Consider the following 18,092-nt stretch of genomic DNA (forward strand, 5'->3'; position numbering starts at 1 on the left):
ATTGGAATAAGAGTCAGTCCTTTCCATTCTCATTCTAGAGCCTAACTTCCCCAGCCGAACATGCCCCTAGCATATTATCATTTCTTGGGTTTGGTTCTGAGCAATTTTCCTTGAACCTATCTGGTCATACCAATGTTGAGTCTCATTCATCCTTGAATCTATCGAAGTAGCGGATCCAATCTTGATGGTAGGTGCAGCTTTTTTACTAAAGTTTATATGTAACTTTTTAGAAGGTATTAGTTGCTAGAAAGCATAGGTAGAATCCTGAATAGCCACCATATCATCCATCTAAAGGATAAAAGGCTGTCGTGGCACATTATGTTTGAAATCCAACATGATGCTCTTTCTGAAAGTTGCCAATACCATTCTCTCTGAGATGGATGACATAGCAACATAAGGCTATACGGTCTTCTACAATACAAACACGCATTATACATGAGCCGAACTCGAAAAGCATGTATTTGTTATTAGTTTGTGATACTCAACCAACTGCCCAATGATAAAATCTTATAATTTTGGCAAACATTGCACTTAGTAAAAGCCAGCTGATTAACTTATTTGCACTCAACAAGAACAATAAAACCATGAAAAATTAATGATTCAATTGAAAACTAAGTATATCTAATTACTGAGATAAAAATCCTACAATTTCGACAAACATTGCACTCAGTGAAAAGCCGGCTGATTAACTTATTCGCACTCAACAACAACAATAGAACCACGAAAACTTACTGATGCAATTGAAAAACTGATAACAAAACTATATTGTATAAAAGTAAACTATATCTAAATTTTCAGGATAGAATTTTCTCGGGCTATCTGAACTGTACATGTGACCTATTTCAACTGTGGGCTTGGTTTGGTCGCCTCTCACGGCCAGACCGGGCCCCAATGGCAGCTTTATGGATCTCGCAGTTGCATCCGAACCGGTTGGCCCATCTTACCCCACATGACAGCTTTAATTGGGAGATAAAAGAAGGGGAAAAAAATAAAAAAGAAAGGAAGAAGACATTTTTCTATTTGAAACTTTGAAGGATATATAAGGATGGAGCCAAGTCTTTCTTGTCACACCCAGGACTATATCTATATTTTGGGATTCCTCACCCTCTGATTTTCTCAAGGTGAACTTATACGGCGGCGTCAACGAGGAAGGAGGCAGCGGAGGCGCCGGGTTTGTCATTGAAGACCAAGAGGTTAGACTTGTGGCGGCTGAGGGTCGACGAATCTTTGAGCAGACTGTGATCAGTGTCGAGGCCAGAGCTGCGTAGGAGGGCGTCTCCTATGCGAGACGATTGCTGAGTATAGACCGTAGCATCCTTGAGAGGGATTCAGCTATGATGATCAAGTGGATCTAGGATCCGGATCATGTTTCCAATAAGATGCGACTAATCCATAATATCTGCTGACTTTTGGGTGAGTGCACCTTTCATCGGACTACTCATGCCTATAAGGAGGTCAACAGTGCAGTAAATTGAGTGTCATCCTTTGCAGCTCAGCATTCCAAGAATTTCATTTAGAACAACCACTTCTTGGTCCCGCCTCCTTTGTATTCTTTTATTCTTTTGGATCGTATGGAATGCATCCACACCCGTTGTGTGTGCATTGCCGTTGTTAAAATAAATAAATAAAAAGTCCACATAGCCATTCTTCTGCCTCAATTTTCTTACTCCGAAGTCAAAACACACATTTTACTACTTCATCGTTGTGTCATGGTACCATCATACTATAGTCATGCTTTTTCTTTTCTTTTTTTTTCATCATACGGACCTAAGTTCGTAGGAGATTCCTAGAAAAGAACCTACATGAATTCTAGAAGTCAAAAGATGCAATCCAAATAAATAATAGAACCCACTTTCCAGTACAAAAAGGTCAGCAGCTCAAGTCTGCCTTTAGTTTGATCTTGTGGTGGCGTTTAGTGCCTTTTATAGCCTAATTCGGATACAAGTTTGGACTTCGACCGTAAGGCTTCCTTTCAACTTTATGAACCTGGTTAAGTTGCATGCATTAGGCCTTTGTTTTAGCGATTTCAGACATGAGATCAAAACTTGTAGGCTTGCAGTTGAATATTCTTAGGAGCCCAGGTTTATATACTCAAATTCGGAAACAGTGTAGTCCATGATAATTAGTTTCTCTCTCGAAACTAAGTATAAGGTTTTGTCCCTAGTCTTCATGGACAAATGAAGATGAAAGAAAATCTTCATATGCTTGAGTCCATTGTCGCTGAGTTTGTCTCATCATTTTTAATTTTCAGATCAAGCACTTCTTTTTAGAAAATCATATGGATTGGTAACTAGAAACATAAAAACAAAACAATGGATACAATTGAGAAGCAGTCAAAGAAAATGCATAGGATCAAAATTAGTTACTTACATAATTATATAGCAAAGGCATCATCAACATGAAACTATTCTATTAAAATCTAAAATTAATGATCCAACAGTATCTAAACCATTTATCCATCACATTTTGCAGAGGGATTAATCACTGTAGCCTAGTTGGAGTTTTTAGTCTTTCTTAAGTTTCGCGTTGGGTATATTAGATCTTTTCATAACTCCTCATTCTCAAGTTTTTTTGGTTCAATCCTCACATTTCAAATTAATAAGAAACGTTGTTTAATAAGAAAACTTTAAAATTCATGTAACCAATAGAACTCTTGCCATGATTAATGACGTTTTTTTTCACCGTTTTTAATGAGTTCATGTTTTCAAATCTTAAGTAATTTCATTCATAAAATACTAATGCTAGATATTTTTCCTCCTAAAAATACATTCTCGAAGAGACCAATTGCATAATATTGTATTTTTCCCTTTCAATCCTTCTTGCACCAACAATAAACTCATTAACCTATTCCAACTAGCTTAGTTTGAGTTGGGCTTGGAAATAATTAATGGTTTTGGCTCAAGGTTAGGTCTGAAATTGTTAATTGACAACTTCCAATTTTCAGTTGGCATCATTTTTGAGTCAATACCGGAACTCATAAAGACTTATTATTAGTTTCTATGAAGTTGATCAATAGAATGAATGTCAAAAGGTTGAATGACTGTCGGGTGAAAGTTTAGAAGTCTTATTCTTGCATGGAGTGATTTGTGATCAAAATGATTCATACCTACCAAAATGACACCAAGAAAAAAAAAATCATGCAGCATGGAAAAGCTGAACTTGAGGCAAACATGTGGTCATGCTATTCAGTGGTATGCTAAAAAAAATCAACATTTACCAACCTTTTGGTGTAAAATCACCTTAACTACAAGATTTAAGTGGGTGGAATGTGAAAAAGAAACCATAAAATAATTGATTTAAAGATACACGACAGTCATATTAGGTTATTACATGTAAATTTATGCGTGATCGAATAAAAGATCGGCACTTTGAGATTCACTAACGGTTCATACAAACTAATTCTTCCTATTCGGTATTTGGGCTAAAAAAATAATTTGTATTTAATGAATATATTTATATTGCGATGCATTTAACTTCTTACAGACAAAAATTTTTGGGTAACATTTGACCGCAATGAAAGTTGCATTCACTTAAAAATGATGAATTTAATGTGCCACAAATTCCTTTTAAACAAGAAAAGTTTATTTAGATTCATCTTTTGTTACTAAGAAAGCTTATTAGATTCACCTCGGCAGCGAATGCCACTCATTCTCGCCTTCAGCGCTGTACATATTTATTTATAATATAATCCCAGGGGAAGACTCTTACTTTCTCCAAACTTCTCAAAAAAAAAAAAACAGCAATTTAATCAATTCATAAACGTTACTGATTATTCTAATCAATGTTTGAATTCTGAGTAATTTAACGCTATCATGATCAAGTAATACATCTAGGCACGAATTCACTTGATGCATTTTTAAGTTAGGTTGCAATCTATAAATGCATTTTACAAGTCTCTCATGCCACCAGAAATTGAAATACTCTTAACATGAAAAGATAAAATACCATGGACATCCTGCAACGGAGAAAGCTCATATACAAAGTTACTGCATGCAGCACTGCTGTAATAATGATAGAGGAAGTGAAAACAGAAACCATTTCATGCAATAATGCATGTAGGAAGAAATAAAAAATAGCCATAAAAGAAGAAAATCCAAAGGGGAGGAACAGTTTGTAAATGCCTGAGCATTTTATTTAAAGTAACAGATGAACTCTTTTTGCTCGTGCCAAAGAAAGTGTTCTAACCAGATGTGTTTTGGATGGTAGCAGGAGGATGGTGTACACTTTACGATGGCTCGGACTTTAGAGTCATGGCAGGTAGAGGACGCATGATCTTCGACATCTCGATCCTAAGGCAGAGCTGAGAGTAGCTTGGGTAGACCTATGTTATGCTTGGCGTGTGCCGATGCCATTCTATTAGAAAATGACTCGAGCACGGTGATCTACTAGATCCAAGAGTGTTTTGGCCTAGCTGGGAGATGTCACTTTTTATTTCGGGACATCTGAGGCATGACTAATAGTGACATTATTCTCGGGGCAAAATATATTTTTAGGGAGGCCAACGAAGCGGCGGACTGGATAATCTGCTTTGTTGCAAATGGCTATAGGAGAGTTTTTTTTTGGACAGACGAAGATGAGTTGCCTTGGGCATTTATTATTTTTTAACTTTTTAAAATATATTTATAATAAATTGGTATGAGTCGTATGGTGCTGAAAAAAAAAAGCAATCAATTTAAATAAATAACGCGGATCTTTTTTTTTCCATTTTTTTAATCAAAACTAGGCCCCTAGGATCAAATGCGAAAAGCGTTCGAAATTCCTAATGTTCCTAGTTTCCACAGATATCGAGAAGCCCAAGAAACCCAGGAGCCTGTGACATGATGGCCTGTTTAGGTTCTAACACGAGCCACCAATACTGAGTTATCGGGGTTGTGGAAACCACCGGAATTTTTATATCATCCGCTTGCACGGCTCTTGAAGTGGCCATTGCAGGATCCAACGGTCGACATCACGAAAAATGGTAAATCATTCTTTCCCGCGAAAGATACGACCCAAACGCTCGGACTCCTCGATAGCCACGAAGGAATCCCTAATCTTTATTTTTATATAACGCTTATTTTAATATTTGTTTCAAGGAGCCAGCCCGGTTAACACGTGCCACCTCGAACCACTAATGGCCTCGTCGCACGTGTGAACCCCCGCAGCACATGGGAGGTCGGCCTTGATCCACGAGGGCCCACCATCCATTCTCGCGTGCGACGTTCGATCAGGTATCTCACCTCTTGTGGCGCCCACGCGTTTCCCGCCGGAAATGTGGATCGCATCACAACTTCCACTAGTAATCCTTAATGATGTCGACAATTAATAATAATAACAACAATTGAGTCTAGATCAAGTAATCATTAAAAACGAAAGTCTGGATTCTAAATACCGTGCCAAGTCATGTCCAACCATCTTCAACGAGACTGTTTAACTCAAGAAATATAGAGCTCTATAGACGTTCCAAAGGAATTTACAGCTTGGATAGCTCCCAATGTCTCCTCCCTGATACGATTAAGTGCTTATAACTTGACTTTGTAGCCCACTAAATGAGCAGCTTCCAAGAGAGATCCAATCTCGTACCAAGGTCATTGAAGTAGGAAACGTCAACCTTGTAAGATGAAACCGCTGCAACCAAATCATGTGCTACCTGTTCATTGAGCCGCGTTGATGAAATAAAAGAAATGGCAGTGCAATTAAAGAGCTGAGACAAAGGAATGTGAGCTTACGGTTTGTTAACGTGAACCCGTGAATATTCTGACTTTCTAAGTCCAGCTCTTCCTTCAAATATCCGAGAGTCGAGGGAGAAGAGGTGAGAGCGGAAAAGAGAAGAAGGCGAGAGATAGAGAGGAGAGAATGGCCGCCGCAAGCCTCTCTTCTCCAACATCAGCGGTCTCCATTCTATCGATGATCGTGATCGTTTCGACCATCGCACAATGCCACATTGCATCAGCCATGGAGGATAGCCATGGCAGCGTGATGACGGACCACTTCCTCGGCCTCAACTCTCGTTCCGGTGGCCGGTTCCTTGCCGAGAACGTGAAGAAGGGGGAGCAATGCGATCCGGTGACGAACAACATATGCTCGGGGACTGGGGCCAAGGATGGCACCCAGCTCCTGGACTGCTGCAAGAACCATTGCCGCGACGTGCTCGGCGATCGCAATAACTGCGGGATCTGCGGGAACAAGTGCAAGTTCGGGCAGCTCTGCTGCAGTGGGAAGTGCACCGCGGTGGCCTACGACGTTGAGAACTGCGGCAAGTGTGGGAAGGTGTGCAACCCTGGGGTTAGGTGTGAGTATGGGAGCTGCGGATATGCTTGACTTCGTAGTGTCTTCTAAGGAGGGAGAGTTCATTTTGTTGCGCTCTTCTCAAGTATAGAGATGATACAAGTACACTGGTAGGGTTGGGGTTGGGATGAAGGATAGAAATTTTGTGTCCAATAACCTGCTTGAGTTTGTGGTATATTTGGTTCTTTCATAAAGGGTGAGATGGTGGTATACGAGAGTTTTGTAAACATGTTACCTCTTCCTTGAGCAACAATAAGTGCGAAGGCATGGCTCATGCCCCGAATTCCTCGTTCACCTTTTCAGTACAACTACTTCACATCATCTTAGACAAAAGTTGAGGAAGAGAGTAGCTTAGACATATTTAAGGCAGCTTTTCCAAGACTCTATTCTCGATTCAAGTAGTATATATGTACAAATAATGCTACCAGGTTCAACCTTCGTAACCAAAAACAAAAAACAAAATCTCTACGCATCTGGCATGCGACATGCATGGTTGGAAGGGATTGGTTATACTTGCAGGATCAATGCAATATACAGTAAAGTTGTGTAAAGCATCAATAGCTTCCTATCACTCCTCATGCTAAATAGTTCGTAGATTCCTTTCAGTAATAGAGCATGGGCCTTGTATCAATTAATTTCTTCTTGTGCTATTCGCCCGAAGGTAAAAATTAACTTCCTAGCCTCAGGTGATACCCTGATACCGGATCTACTCCCTCTTTCTAGATTGGAAAGAGCTAAATCAAGTTGATCAGTGCGAAGAAAGGAGACCAGTGGGATCCGGTCACCAACAACATATGCTCGGGGACCGAGGCCAGAGACGGCACCCAGCTCCTCTACTGCTGCAAGAACCACTGCTGGAACGTGCTCAGCGATCGCAATAACTGTGGCATCTGCGGATCAGTTGATTGTTGCTGACTATTGGAAAATATAGGAGGAGCGAAATGCTCTTTTTTTTTTTTTTAAATTAAGTTCTATTTATTATGTTTTGCAGAAAATTTTATCAAACTTCAAGCATTTATCTTCAGAGAACACTGCAGGAAAAAGGAGAAATGCCAACGCATATACGCCGACGTTTTCTAAAAGCATCGGTAATTTTGGCCAAGCGCCAAAATTTGCCGACGCTTCTTAAGCGTCGACGGTCCCAACGCTAGATCCAGAAAGTGGGGATTTTCTTATAATTTTTTTATAAATAGTTTCTATAAATTTTATTTTTTTAATAAAGACGGGGCGCCCGGCTTTGGTGTGAGTACGGGACCTGCGGGTATGCTTGACTTTGGTAATGTTAATCTGAGTTTGCTGCGCTGCACCTTTCGGAAGCACAGAGATGATGCAACTAAGATAAAAGTTCTCTGTCCAATACGCTGCTCGTGTCTCTAGTTGTTTCTTTCGTAGAGGGTGGGGTTCTGCAAGCATATTATCTCTTTTTTGAGTGACAATAGTGCAATGTGTAGAGGTATGGCTCATGGAGCTCTGTAAGCTATCAGTAAATCAAGTATAAGAACGTATCTATTTTATTTCTTATTAGTTAGTATTTTATATTTTATATTGGTTATATTTCATGCATATTATTGAAAATATTTTGTCTAAAAAATGCTATATCTTTATTTTATAAAAATATTCTAAAGAAATAATCTAATAGAGAAAAAAAAATCAGAAGGTTGAAAAGAATTTGTCTAAATCGAGGCGTGTGATATACATTGCCTTAAGAACATGATTCGCCCTCTACGTACAGGTTTGCGGCGATGTCGTCCCCAAGATAAAATAACTAAGCTCGGTCTAATCCTCTTCTAATGGGCACGATCGCTAGGAGAATGGATCTGACCAGCTCCTTCAATTGCCCAGATAAAAAGAAAACGTTGAAAGAAGTTTTGAAAAAGAGAAAAAGAAAAAGAAAAGAAGAATTAATTCTCTATTTCACCTTAAGAAGTAGGGAACTAATGTGGATTAAGTTAACCAAAATACTGGACTCAGAGCCTATTTATAGACTCTATCCGATGATTGAAACGGTACGGCATTTCCAAAGATACAATATTTCAGAAACATCACATCTCTACGGAAATCAGAACCAACGTTCTTTTCAAAAAAGTCTGTTCTAAAAAAGAATAAGAGTTTTAAAAATTTTTAAACCATTTAAAATTTAAAAAATAAAGCTGGTATATTTATTTTTTAAATTTAATATTTTTTTCTAAGTTAAAACTATAACACATATGACCTATGATTTGCTTCGGTATAGAAGGACTTGTCATGTATATTAAAAAATTTTAATCAGAAAATATGGGTGGGCGATATGAGCTACCAGTTTTTTCTTTTTTTTGGTACATCGGCGGCTCACACATATCGGGTGTGAGTACAGCCCAAAGAGTCCGACAATAAATGACAATGCAATGGAGCTAAAATAAAATCATGATTTTTCCAGATAAAACCCCCGAAGTAATGAGTCACGTAGGACATCACCCAATCCGTCGCACTGTTGACCTCTCTGAGAACATGGATAGCCCGAGAGGTGCCGCATTCGCCTAAGAGACGACGAATTTCGTGGAGCAATCCCGTCCCCCCGACAGCACTCCCAAGACCCTAAGTCCCCTCGATCACAGTGGCTGAGTTCTCCTCGAGGATGATACGGTATGTCATCAGCATCTGTCTCGCATAGAAGACCTCCTCCTAGGCAGCTCTGACCTTGGCATCGGCGACAGACTGATTGAAGATTCGCCGTCCTCCAACTGCCACGAGTCTAGCCTGCCGGCCCCTGATAACTACCAGTTTCTTCGGCAACAGCCTGCAGCCACATTTGTGGGTTTGCTTTCTAAAATGTATAGCTAAACAATTTAATTAATTTTAAATTTTTTTGAGTGCAGATCCTTTGCGGTGCATGTTTTGCATCATAAATAATAATGTATACTTAGACAATTCACAGCTTATTCCGGAGATGGATGATTGTCGCCCATCTCCTAACTATGCGATTGTTTAGAAACAATCGAGGGACCGAGACCACCGTTGTAGATTTTTAGTATCGGTGACTTTAAGGGGCTCAACCCTCGTAACAAAGAACATATCAAAGCACAACTTTTTGTAACATGGCATGAAGGGAATGGTGCTACTTGCTTTCAGTGCAATACTTTGTGAACTATGAATCATCTTTTGACATGGCTCATACTGGGCTCATATCAATTTATTCTTGTTGGGTTCACCCACAGGCAGGAAGCCCCTATAGCCTCAGCTAATAAAGGATCCAGTACTCCTTTTGCCGACGGTTTTTATTTTAACTTGCATCATTTTGGATGTAATTTGAGCATGGTCATCAAACAACATTGAATCCCCTTATTCGATGTGTAAGTCTTATGTTTTGCTACTGCATGCTATAAATATTTGGGTCTTTCTATGTAGAATTATTTTTGGTGCACAAATGGGAAATATGATTTTCAATTGTAATAAAAAATATTAGGCTCAATACTATTTTCTCTTTTTTTTTGAATCGAAATAGGAGGTAGCTGCAGGCTGCTGCTCCCTGTTTATTAATAAGAGAAATGTTACAGATGTTTACAGGTTGGTCAAATACATGCTATGGGAAGAAGAGCAAGCAGAGGGACAGTGAAATTAACGGATACACAGTGGGAAGGCACAAAGGAAAGGCAGTAGTGTCGACAGGAATCAGGCGCATTCAGATTTGTGCACATGATCCTAAGTGCATCATGATTTGTGCCAAATAAATCTCAGATGAATGGCCGCTTAAGGATTCATCTACGTAGTCTATGGTTATTTAATTGGAACAGGTCCTGAGTGCACAGGTGACCGTTTTTGAACTCACAATTGAGAACATTGATAAGCTCGTGGATGATAAATGATGTTTAAGGTAGAATTTTCATGTTGCAGCACGCATTTGACACCTATCAATCCGGCTGGAGATATAATATTGTTGGAATCAAAATTATCTTGCCATGGTCACCCATCTGCCATTCATGGACATATTCAGATCTGCATACAGGAAAATTTCTGGCCTTAAATTGTACGAGTATTGCACTAGGAATCAGCCTCGATACTTAAATCTTTCCTCATAATTCATTGAAGATGTGAGGACTCATGCAGTGTGTGTTTAGTCCCATATCAATTATTCGTTGGGTAGATCTTGGGTACTTATACAAAATCAAAGAACCGAAATAATACCTTTCGGCTCACTATTTTAGGTGAGGACCCTAGGTTATTACAAAAGAAGCAAGCAACAGTTAATCCATAAGCAACAATGTCAAATGATCTGCTCTATCACTAGAAACACCTGTTTAAGTTCTCTTGCCCAATTGCTGCTTCAAAGATCCTCTCAAACGACTTCTTCAAGCTCGAGATCAGAAGCTCCGAATCTATGAAGCCTTTCTCCACTCCCATAGCCACCTTCAACTTGCCCATGTAGCTAATGACCGTTATTGTAAGGCTCTACAAGCAAGTTCATTAATTAGTTCCAATCACTAGCCATGAGAACCAAGAAGCTGATGCAAGATGATTCATGAACATGAGATTGAAGTCTTGTGATTATTAATTACCTGCGGGACTCCGACTACCATAAAATGGAAGCTCCTAACTGGATGTCCAGCAATGATCGTCTGCTCGATTGGTCCGACCAAGTTTGAGACCGTCATGCTTGATTTCCTTAGCGTTGTGTGTATGTACAAGGCAGCAGCCTGACGAAGGCAAAAGAGATGCTGCATTAGTTGGTGCAACCAAATACCAACAGAAAGCAATGTCAATATCATGATTAGCTTCCATCTACTAGTTCATTGTTTCTCATATTCGAAGAGTGCCATCTGGTTGTAGCACCATATATATCGGCCGATGTCTTGTGCTTCAGGGGCAAAGCTGATGGTTGACATAGCCCATCGATCGAGATCGACTTGATGCTCTATTTTGCTGTTGAGCAACAAAGACTCGCTTTCACTATGAGGTCAAGTGTAGTACATAGTGAACTTGAGATATATACTTGCTCATGCTCTATACATGGATTTGGTGAAATTAGTTGATGGTTACTCTAGTGGATGTTGTAACTTTAGTCAATCTTCGAGTTAGATGGACTAGGTTTGCCAACTGTGCTGCAGATCGAGTTGGCTACTTCTGTGGTTTTTTAACCAAAGAGTAAATTTTTAAGTTTGTTCAGAGGGTCAAAATTTTTACATTTGTAATCTTTACATGGTGAAAAGTGGTGAAGCATCTCTAAGGGCATGATCTCTAAGTTACCTAGCCACCACTAAGTTGTTGTTAACTGATAAATTTGGGCACATAATGATGATAAGGGTTGCATGCGAATTGTATACAGAAATGTTGTTAATTTAATAAAAATAGTTGTAGTGCATCTTGATGTGCTATTGGGGAAAAACTGAAGCAATTTACAGTAAAATTACATAAATGTGTAATAAGATTAGTCGATACATTAGTAAATTGAGAAAGACACCTCATCTTCATCTGAAAGGAGCATTGATGAGTAAAAGAAAGCGGACACACTTGTAAAGAAATCAAAGTTCAGCATAATTAGCAAATTGAATATCTAAATCTCTGTCATGCATGCATTTGATCACACAATGGTGATGATGGTTATACATGCAAAAACGCACACTAGGTTTTTTGTCCATTATCTGTTGCTATTTCCATAGAAAACTGGCTCCAACAAAGAGCTGTTATATTTGATGTTACTTTCTTCCTTCATTGAAGTTAGAACAAAAATTATACGAAAAATGTTTATCAATTCAATAAAAATAATTAATGAGCTATGGGAGAAAAACCAAAGCAATTTGCAGTAAAATTACACAACACATGTACAAGGATTATCCAATATGTTAATAGATTGAGAAAGAAAAGGGCATTAATGAGCAAGACAAAATAATTTACATCCGATCTCTTAAACAAAAAAAAAAATTGTATTTTTTTCAAAAAGCTAAAATCTTTTTTGTATTGAAAAGATGAAATCTTTTTTTTTGTATCTGACCGAGCCTAGCTCTCACAATATCAGGGTTTTTTAATAACAGAGGATGAATATAATAGATACCCATGATATTGAGCTTCCTCTCCTCTTCTTCAATGAAATGCGCCCTCCGAACAAAAATTTGGTAGTATCTCTATGTTTTATATGATCATAGTCAATTAGGATACTTCAAGTAGCCCAACATTGACTTGCACCCGAAACATCCAACCACTTGTTTGATGACAATATCAAAAGAGTATAAGATGAATGATTCAAAAAAGATGGTTTATTTTGACATCGCAAACGATCCAAAAATGTGCCGAGTTACTGCATTGAAGGAGCAAACATTAACAATGCCTCTTATAGATCAAGGTAAGCTGTCATGTATGATGCATTGCTAGTTTGCTTCTTACTTGCCAACTATTAGCTACAACATGAACCAAAATAGATTTGTTTTAGATTAACTAATTCTTAAAAAAAAAAAAACTTCACAGGTCCAACCTATTGTGCTTGCTACATGTCTGACTGCTAGTTTTGACACCAACAAAACTCTTTTTTGCACTTGTATTGGATCAATTTATGGAACAATTTTTTTTTATCACATTGACAAGTATTTTTACCACATTGATGGATCAATTTATGGAAGAATTTTGTAATGTCAAGTCATACCTCTGGGCCTTTGAGTTTTCTCAGCATCTCAAGCAATCTGCCGGTGAGATAGACAGCAAACGAGCTTCGTTTTGCCTTGATGATCTTCCTTGCTTTCCGGATAAAGTAGAGGGGGTCGGCCTTCTCGGCGTTCTTACTCGTTGGAATGGAGACATGGAGGAAACCAAACTGGTTCCCCCATGGGGACTTGGCATTGGTTTTTGTCATCTTTTCTACGGTCTCGTAGCTGGAAACGATTCGAGTGTTCAGCAACACCATGGCCGTCACTCGGGCAGCTCTCCTGCGTTGACCCTCACCCACCCTTTGCATGTACAGCTGGGTCCCATAAAATATTATTCCACTGATCACATCATTCACAGTCTGCTAAAAATCCATAGGAAAACCGTATATTAGATATCAAGCTAACGAATGCAGAAGAGAATATGTTATAACAAGCTTGATATTAATAATAACAAAGTTCAAGCTGCCTTTGCACATTTATTTTTCTTAAAATTTTAATTTTTTATGCATACAAAATTAAGCTAATTGCATGTTACAATTTGTAATTTTCACACCTTGTGATACTTCAACTCCACCCAAACTGTTGAGTAAACAATAATAGACAGAAGGTGACAATATTTAGATATTGGACTGGTTGGGCTTTTCAGCTTGGTTTAGATTTGCTTTATATAGGGATTGGACTGAGGTTCTTGATGTTGCTTCTTGTTGGGTGGTTTTGATACTCCTATCTTTCATTTTATTTTATTTTTTATCTTTTAGTTTTATCTCTGTATTTGTTTTATCTTTGAAAGCATGGTATTATTTTTCACCATTTTAATTGCTCCAAAAAAAAAAGACAATATAGATGGACAAACAAAACAAAAATGCATATAAAGAGATAGATTCTACTCCTCCAATGGAAGAGGCTAACTACTCTCAAGTTCAAAATCAAGAATATAGTATTTAAATTAACGATCAACGCCATTGAATATGATCTATACCATCAAAAAATTTTATAAACTAAAACTCATATACGTTGATGATTTCTAACGTTGGATCAGGAGGGTACAAATTGAACAATTAAATTGATACCAGACCAAATTTTGCCATAATCTGAGCATTAAAAAATATCCAGTTTCAATTTATATATGTTTTAATATGTAGATCATAACCAATAAAACGAATTCTGAACTTAAATGCTTTATCATATATACATATTAGTACACTAGGATAATAAAATTGCCCATATTTATGTCCATGTATGTATAGGTTAGAGATCCTTAAAATATTTGATATTTGAGTTTTATGTATTTTTAATAGTAAAAATAATGATCAAAATAGCAAAAAATAGATACTATATATCTTCTCTTGTGATAAGCCACCTTGAAAGCCTATATCACATTATTTTTATTATTGTTGTTGTTATTATAACTATTTTTATTATTGCTATTTTTGGAAGGGCTTTCTTCGATGGGTTCTGGTCAAAGGAGCATATATATCCAATTTCTTTGTAGTTTATTAGCTATATACATCAAGTACTTCTATAGATCACCATTTAGTTCATCGAGCTGATCAGACAGTTGGAGATTGATGAGATATATGGCCAAGTTCGGTGGTGCTAGTTAGGCCCTGCATATTATCTAATCAATTGCCTATTTTTATATGAAACGGATGATTTTAGCATTTTTCTTATATGCACAAATTAAGAATCTATTTGAATATTTCTATAGAATCATCCTGAAAATTCTGTAAAAATTGGGCTTATTGGCCCCATCTATTTCCATCTTCCAAAGGCCAATCCAAATCCTAGTTTAAATTCTAGGCTTTTATCTATAGGAAGAAAAAATATTTTATATAAATCTTTTTATACTTTTCATAGGATTTGGCTTGAGCGGTGTTTGTCTGATAGGGCAATATTTAAATAGCCGAATCAGTCTAATTTAACTAGATTATCCAAACATGCACTTATTATTATAATATATATATATATAAAAAAAAAAGGGGAGGGAGGGGAGATGGGTGCCACTTAACGAGGGCAACGATGCACAACAAAAAACCACGACGTGAACTATTGCTGCAGGTACGGGTCGTTTGTTCTTTCGCACAAATCCACCTTTGGATCACCCACTATACAAATCTCAAAGCACTTCGAACTACCGCATTCACCCACCCACCTGCATACATCTCAAAGCGACTAGCGGACGATCCAACGGTGGCCTCGCGCGAAAGAAACAACCCCGACCTGTTGCTGAATCCCGGTCCCCCGGGGCACAGAAATGGAAGGATACAAAGATTTCGGGGCGGTCTTGAAAAAGCCACTAAGGTTCCTTGCGCCAAAGATTCACGACGGCAGCTGAGTGACTTTTTTAGAGTTATTCGAGTATTTTCCAAGATTTAAAAGCTCAAGCTTACCCCTCCGACTGCGGCCTTGATCTTTCTTATGTCATCAAGAGAGAACTCGACGCAAGAAATGGTGATCGGCCGAAACTCCAGCCCTGGAGTGCCGGATCTGAGCGGAGTTGTGTCGTCCTCTGCCAGAGTGCTCTTCCAAAGACTCCACCCTACGTCTCGGATGGTATTGGCACACACGGAGAGAACTCGAGGCACTACGCCACAAATGCTCCCCCATAAGCTCTTTTTCATCGCTTTATCTCGAGGAGTGGGAAAGGTGAGAGGGAGGGAAGGGTCGTCGGCCCTGTGCAAGCAAGAGAAGAGTGCTCCCATGAGGGAGAAGCCGTCTCCCAGTGCGTGGTGAAGCTTGAACACCATCGTGCCCTCGGCATTGCTTGTCGGATACTTGATGATGTGGAGGTCCCACAGTGGCCGGCTTTGCGGCAGCTTCTCCAGTGCTATCTGTGAGAGGTAATCTTGCACGCATTGGTCATATGATTCCAAGCCAGTGGGGAAGGTGGGAACGTTTACATGGTCTCCCAGCTTGACCTTGACCCTCTTCCACTGTTGAACCCCGTTCTCATCTTTCACCTAGTTCAAAGTAGCCACGAAAACACAAACTAGCAAATGTCAATGCTGGCAGCCAACCCTAGCGATTACAGGGACAGATCTTGTTGGTGGCTATTTGTGGGCTTTGGCCAAGCCATCTGCTTGGACTTAAACACTGCATGTATACCAATTTTAGAATGCTTTAACCAAGATGATCTACGGGATCCAACTCGGCAAAGCAAGCTTCTATGCTTGGAAAATTAGTCAACAATGGAGGACTGGATGCTAGCCAAGTTGACTGGCCGCGTATACATGACTTGGAAGAGATTAAAACAGCCCTGGAATCAGAGAAGGTAGAGAGCAGAGAAGGTACCATGATGGAGGAGAAACGTGGGTTGATCGGCAAGAACAGATTCTCCAGTGTCGACATGGTCGGGGAGTCATCGATAGGAACATCGGACTCGAAAACCACCAGGATGCAGATGGACAGCGCCGAGCTATTGAAGTATTGGCCGGTCGGGCTTACCGGCTCGTTGTAAGCTGCCTCCTCTCCCTCTCCTCCTTCAACCACCAACATTCTTCTTCTCCTTTACTCTTGGATACGCTGGTAGCCTATGGCATCAGAGGATGCAAGCCTAACTTAAATAGTTTCAGAGAGCAAGCACGGTGGGAAGGAAAGAAAGAAGCTTTTGGACTCGGTGACTTGGTAAATCACACAAGAGGAGTCGAATTATAGTTATCGAGGAAAAAGTTTGGTTGGTGAGAGAAGTATTAATACTGGCAGCCACAGGGCATGTGGTCGATGGCTAGTGGTAAGACTGGTATCAATGCATCCGCATTGTTTTGGAGTTTTCCTTCCTTTTTCTTCTCCACCTGTTTTTTTTTCTTTTTTCCACCGGGTTGGTTGGTGACGCCTCAAGAGAGCTAATTGGTAGAAGAAATTGATCGTGTCTATACCATTGCACATTATTCTTTGAGTGGCTGTGATACCATTTCACGTGTGTTTGATGCATGTGATACTTCAAGGAGATGAAGATTTTATAATTGTTAAAAGAGACGGCGAGCTTTCTATTTTCCTCAACGAAGAGGAAGACGAAAGCTTTATTGGAACTCCATTGCTTGTCCTACTAGCATGCCGTTCTACAAGCTCATCCTGATCTCATTAGCCAGATGAAATCATGTCCCAGAAAAAGTCTGAGAAGCAGTCAAGAAAAGTGAGGAAAGTGTGGTGAGGGGAGAGAGGACTCGAGCGACTGGGCCAGGTTAGGTGACAAAGAGGTAGTTTATCCCAGCTATTTGTAATGGCTCTCGGTTGCAGCCGTTCTTTTGCCTTAAATGGCGAGTTTATATTATGAATTGATTATATATTCTTTCTCCTGAGACAAATAAATCTGGGTGGGACCGAAGAAGAAAATGCCTACATTTATATTAGATTCTATAACCATTTTAAAAAATGGAAAGAAATGTGTTTGGATAATATTAACATATGAAAAGTGAGCATGACTTGAGATGGAAGTCCAGTTGACAAGATTTGAAGTCGGGCAAGTCTTTTCTTCATGTGGCACCAGGGATAAGATCAACTTCCTCTCGGAGCTTTTCTTTTACTATTCTCAGATCCAAGCAAAACAGGAGTAATTTAAAGATAAACTATAAAATTTTTGGGAGGAAGTGACTTGCTTCCTCCATTTCAACTCAAAAAAAAAAAAAGAAGCTAAATTAACCTTGGCTCTCCAAAGTGTAGTCAATTAACGTTTGATTTCGATGAATATTAACCTTGCAAGGAGGGCCTTGTGAGGCCACAACCATTAGAAAACAGCCACAGAACAATTCCTTCGGTTTTGGTGTACAAATAATTTGATCTTAAATACCTCTTCAGTAAATAGAAATGTTTTCTAGTTAAATATACGCCCTTTGAGCATCATTCATGATTATAACCTAACCTACCAAACTAACGGAATCTATCTATATGTCTCTTAATTAAAGTTGGCCATGAATGGTAGTAGACACAGTGGATTGCGACCACTGCCATCTTCTGCAGAATATCTTCTGCAGAATCCCAGCATTCGACTCTACAGTGTCGTGCCATTATTGTGGTGGTTCAGCAACGTGGGTGCGATCAACATCTCATGTCCTGGCCATTGCCGGAACATGAAAGCGAACACTGTCGTAACCAGCTTTTTTCCTGCAATAAGCTGTCACAGGCTGTACACAGTTGAAAGCCGCTTTGCCAAGGATTGGAGAGCCGAACGCCAGTTGAGCCACTTGGCACGAGCCCTTGGTTAGCTGGTGCGACCAT

The 18,092-nt window shown here is 39.2% G+C and overlaps 2 protein-coding genes across 2 annotated transcripts; one reads left to right on the top strand and one right to left on the bottom strand.

The window, feature by feature from the left end:
• Positions 1–5,814: 5,814 nt before the first annotated feature.
• Positions 5,815–6,569, top strand: LOC103711016 (protein GRIM REAPER-like). Its single transcript, XM_008796987.2, has one exon. It carries the CDS (start codon positions 5,836–5,838, stop codon positions 6,298–6,300), a length of 465 nt encoding a protein of 154 aa, XP_008795209.2. The 5' UTR covers positions 5,815–5,835; the 3' UTR covers positions 6,301–6,569.
• Positions 6,570–10,408: 3,839 nt separating this feature from the next.
• LOC103708594 (O-acyltransferase WSD1-like) lies at positions 10,409–16,558 on the bottom strand. Its single transcript, XM_008793610.3, has 5 exons — positions 16,170–16,558; positions 15,269–15,838; positions 12,878–13,237; positions 10,800–10,937; positions 10,409–10,692 (listed from the first exon to the last, which is right to left on the bottom strand). Exons 1-5 carry the CDS (start codon positions 16,371–16,373, stop codon positions 10,528–10,530), a joined length of 1,437 nt encoding a protein of 478 aa, XP_008791832.2. The 5' UTR covers positions 16,374–16,558; the 3' UTR covers positions 10,409–10,527.
• Between the last annotated feature and the right edge of the window lie 1,534 nt (positions 16,559–18,092).

Source organism: Phoenix dactylifera, chromosome 8 (genome assembly GCF_009389715.1).
Source record: "Phoenix dactylifera cultivar Barhee BC4 chromosome 8, palm_55x_up_171113_PBpolish2nd_filt_p, whole genome shotgun sequence".
Taxonomy (NCBI): Eukaryota; Viridiplantae; Streptophyta; class Magnoliopsida; order Arecales; family Arecaceae; genus Phoenix; species Phoenix dactylifera.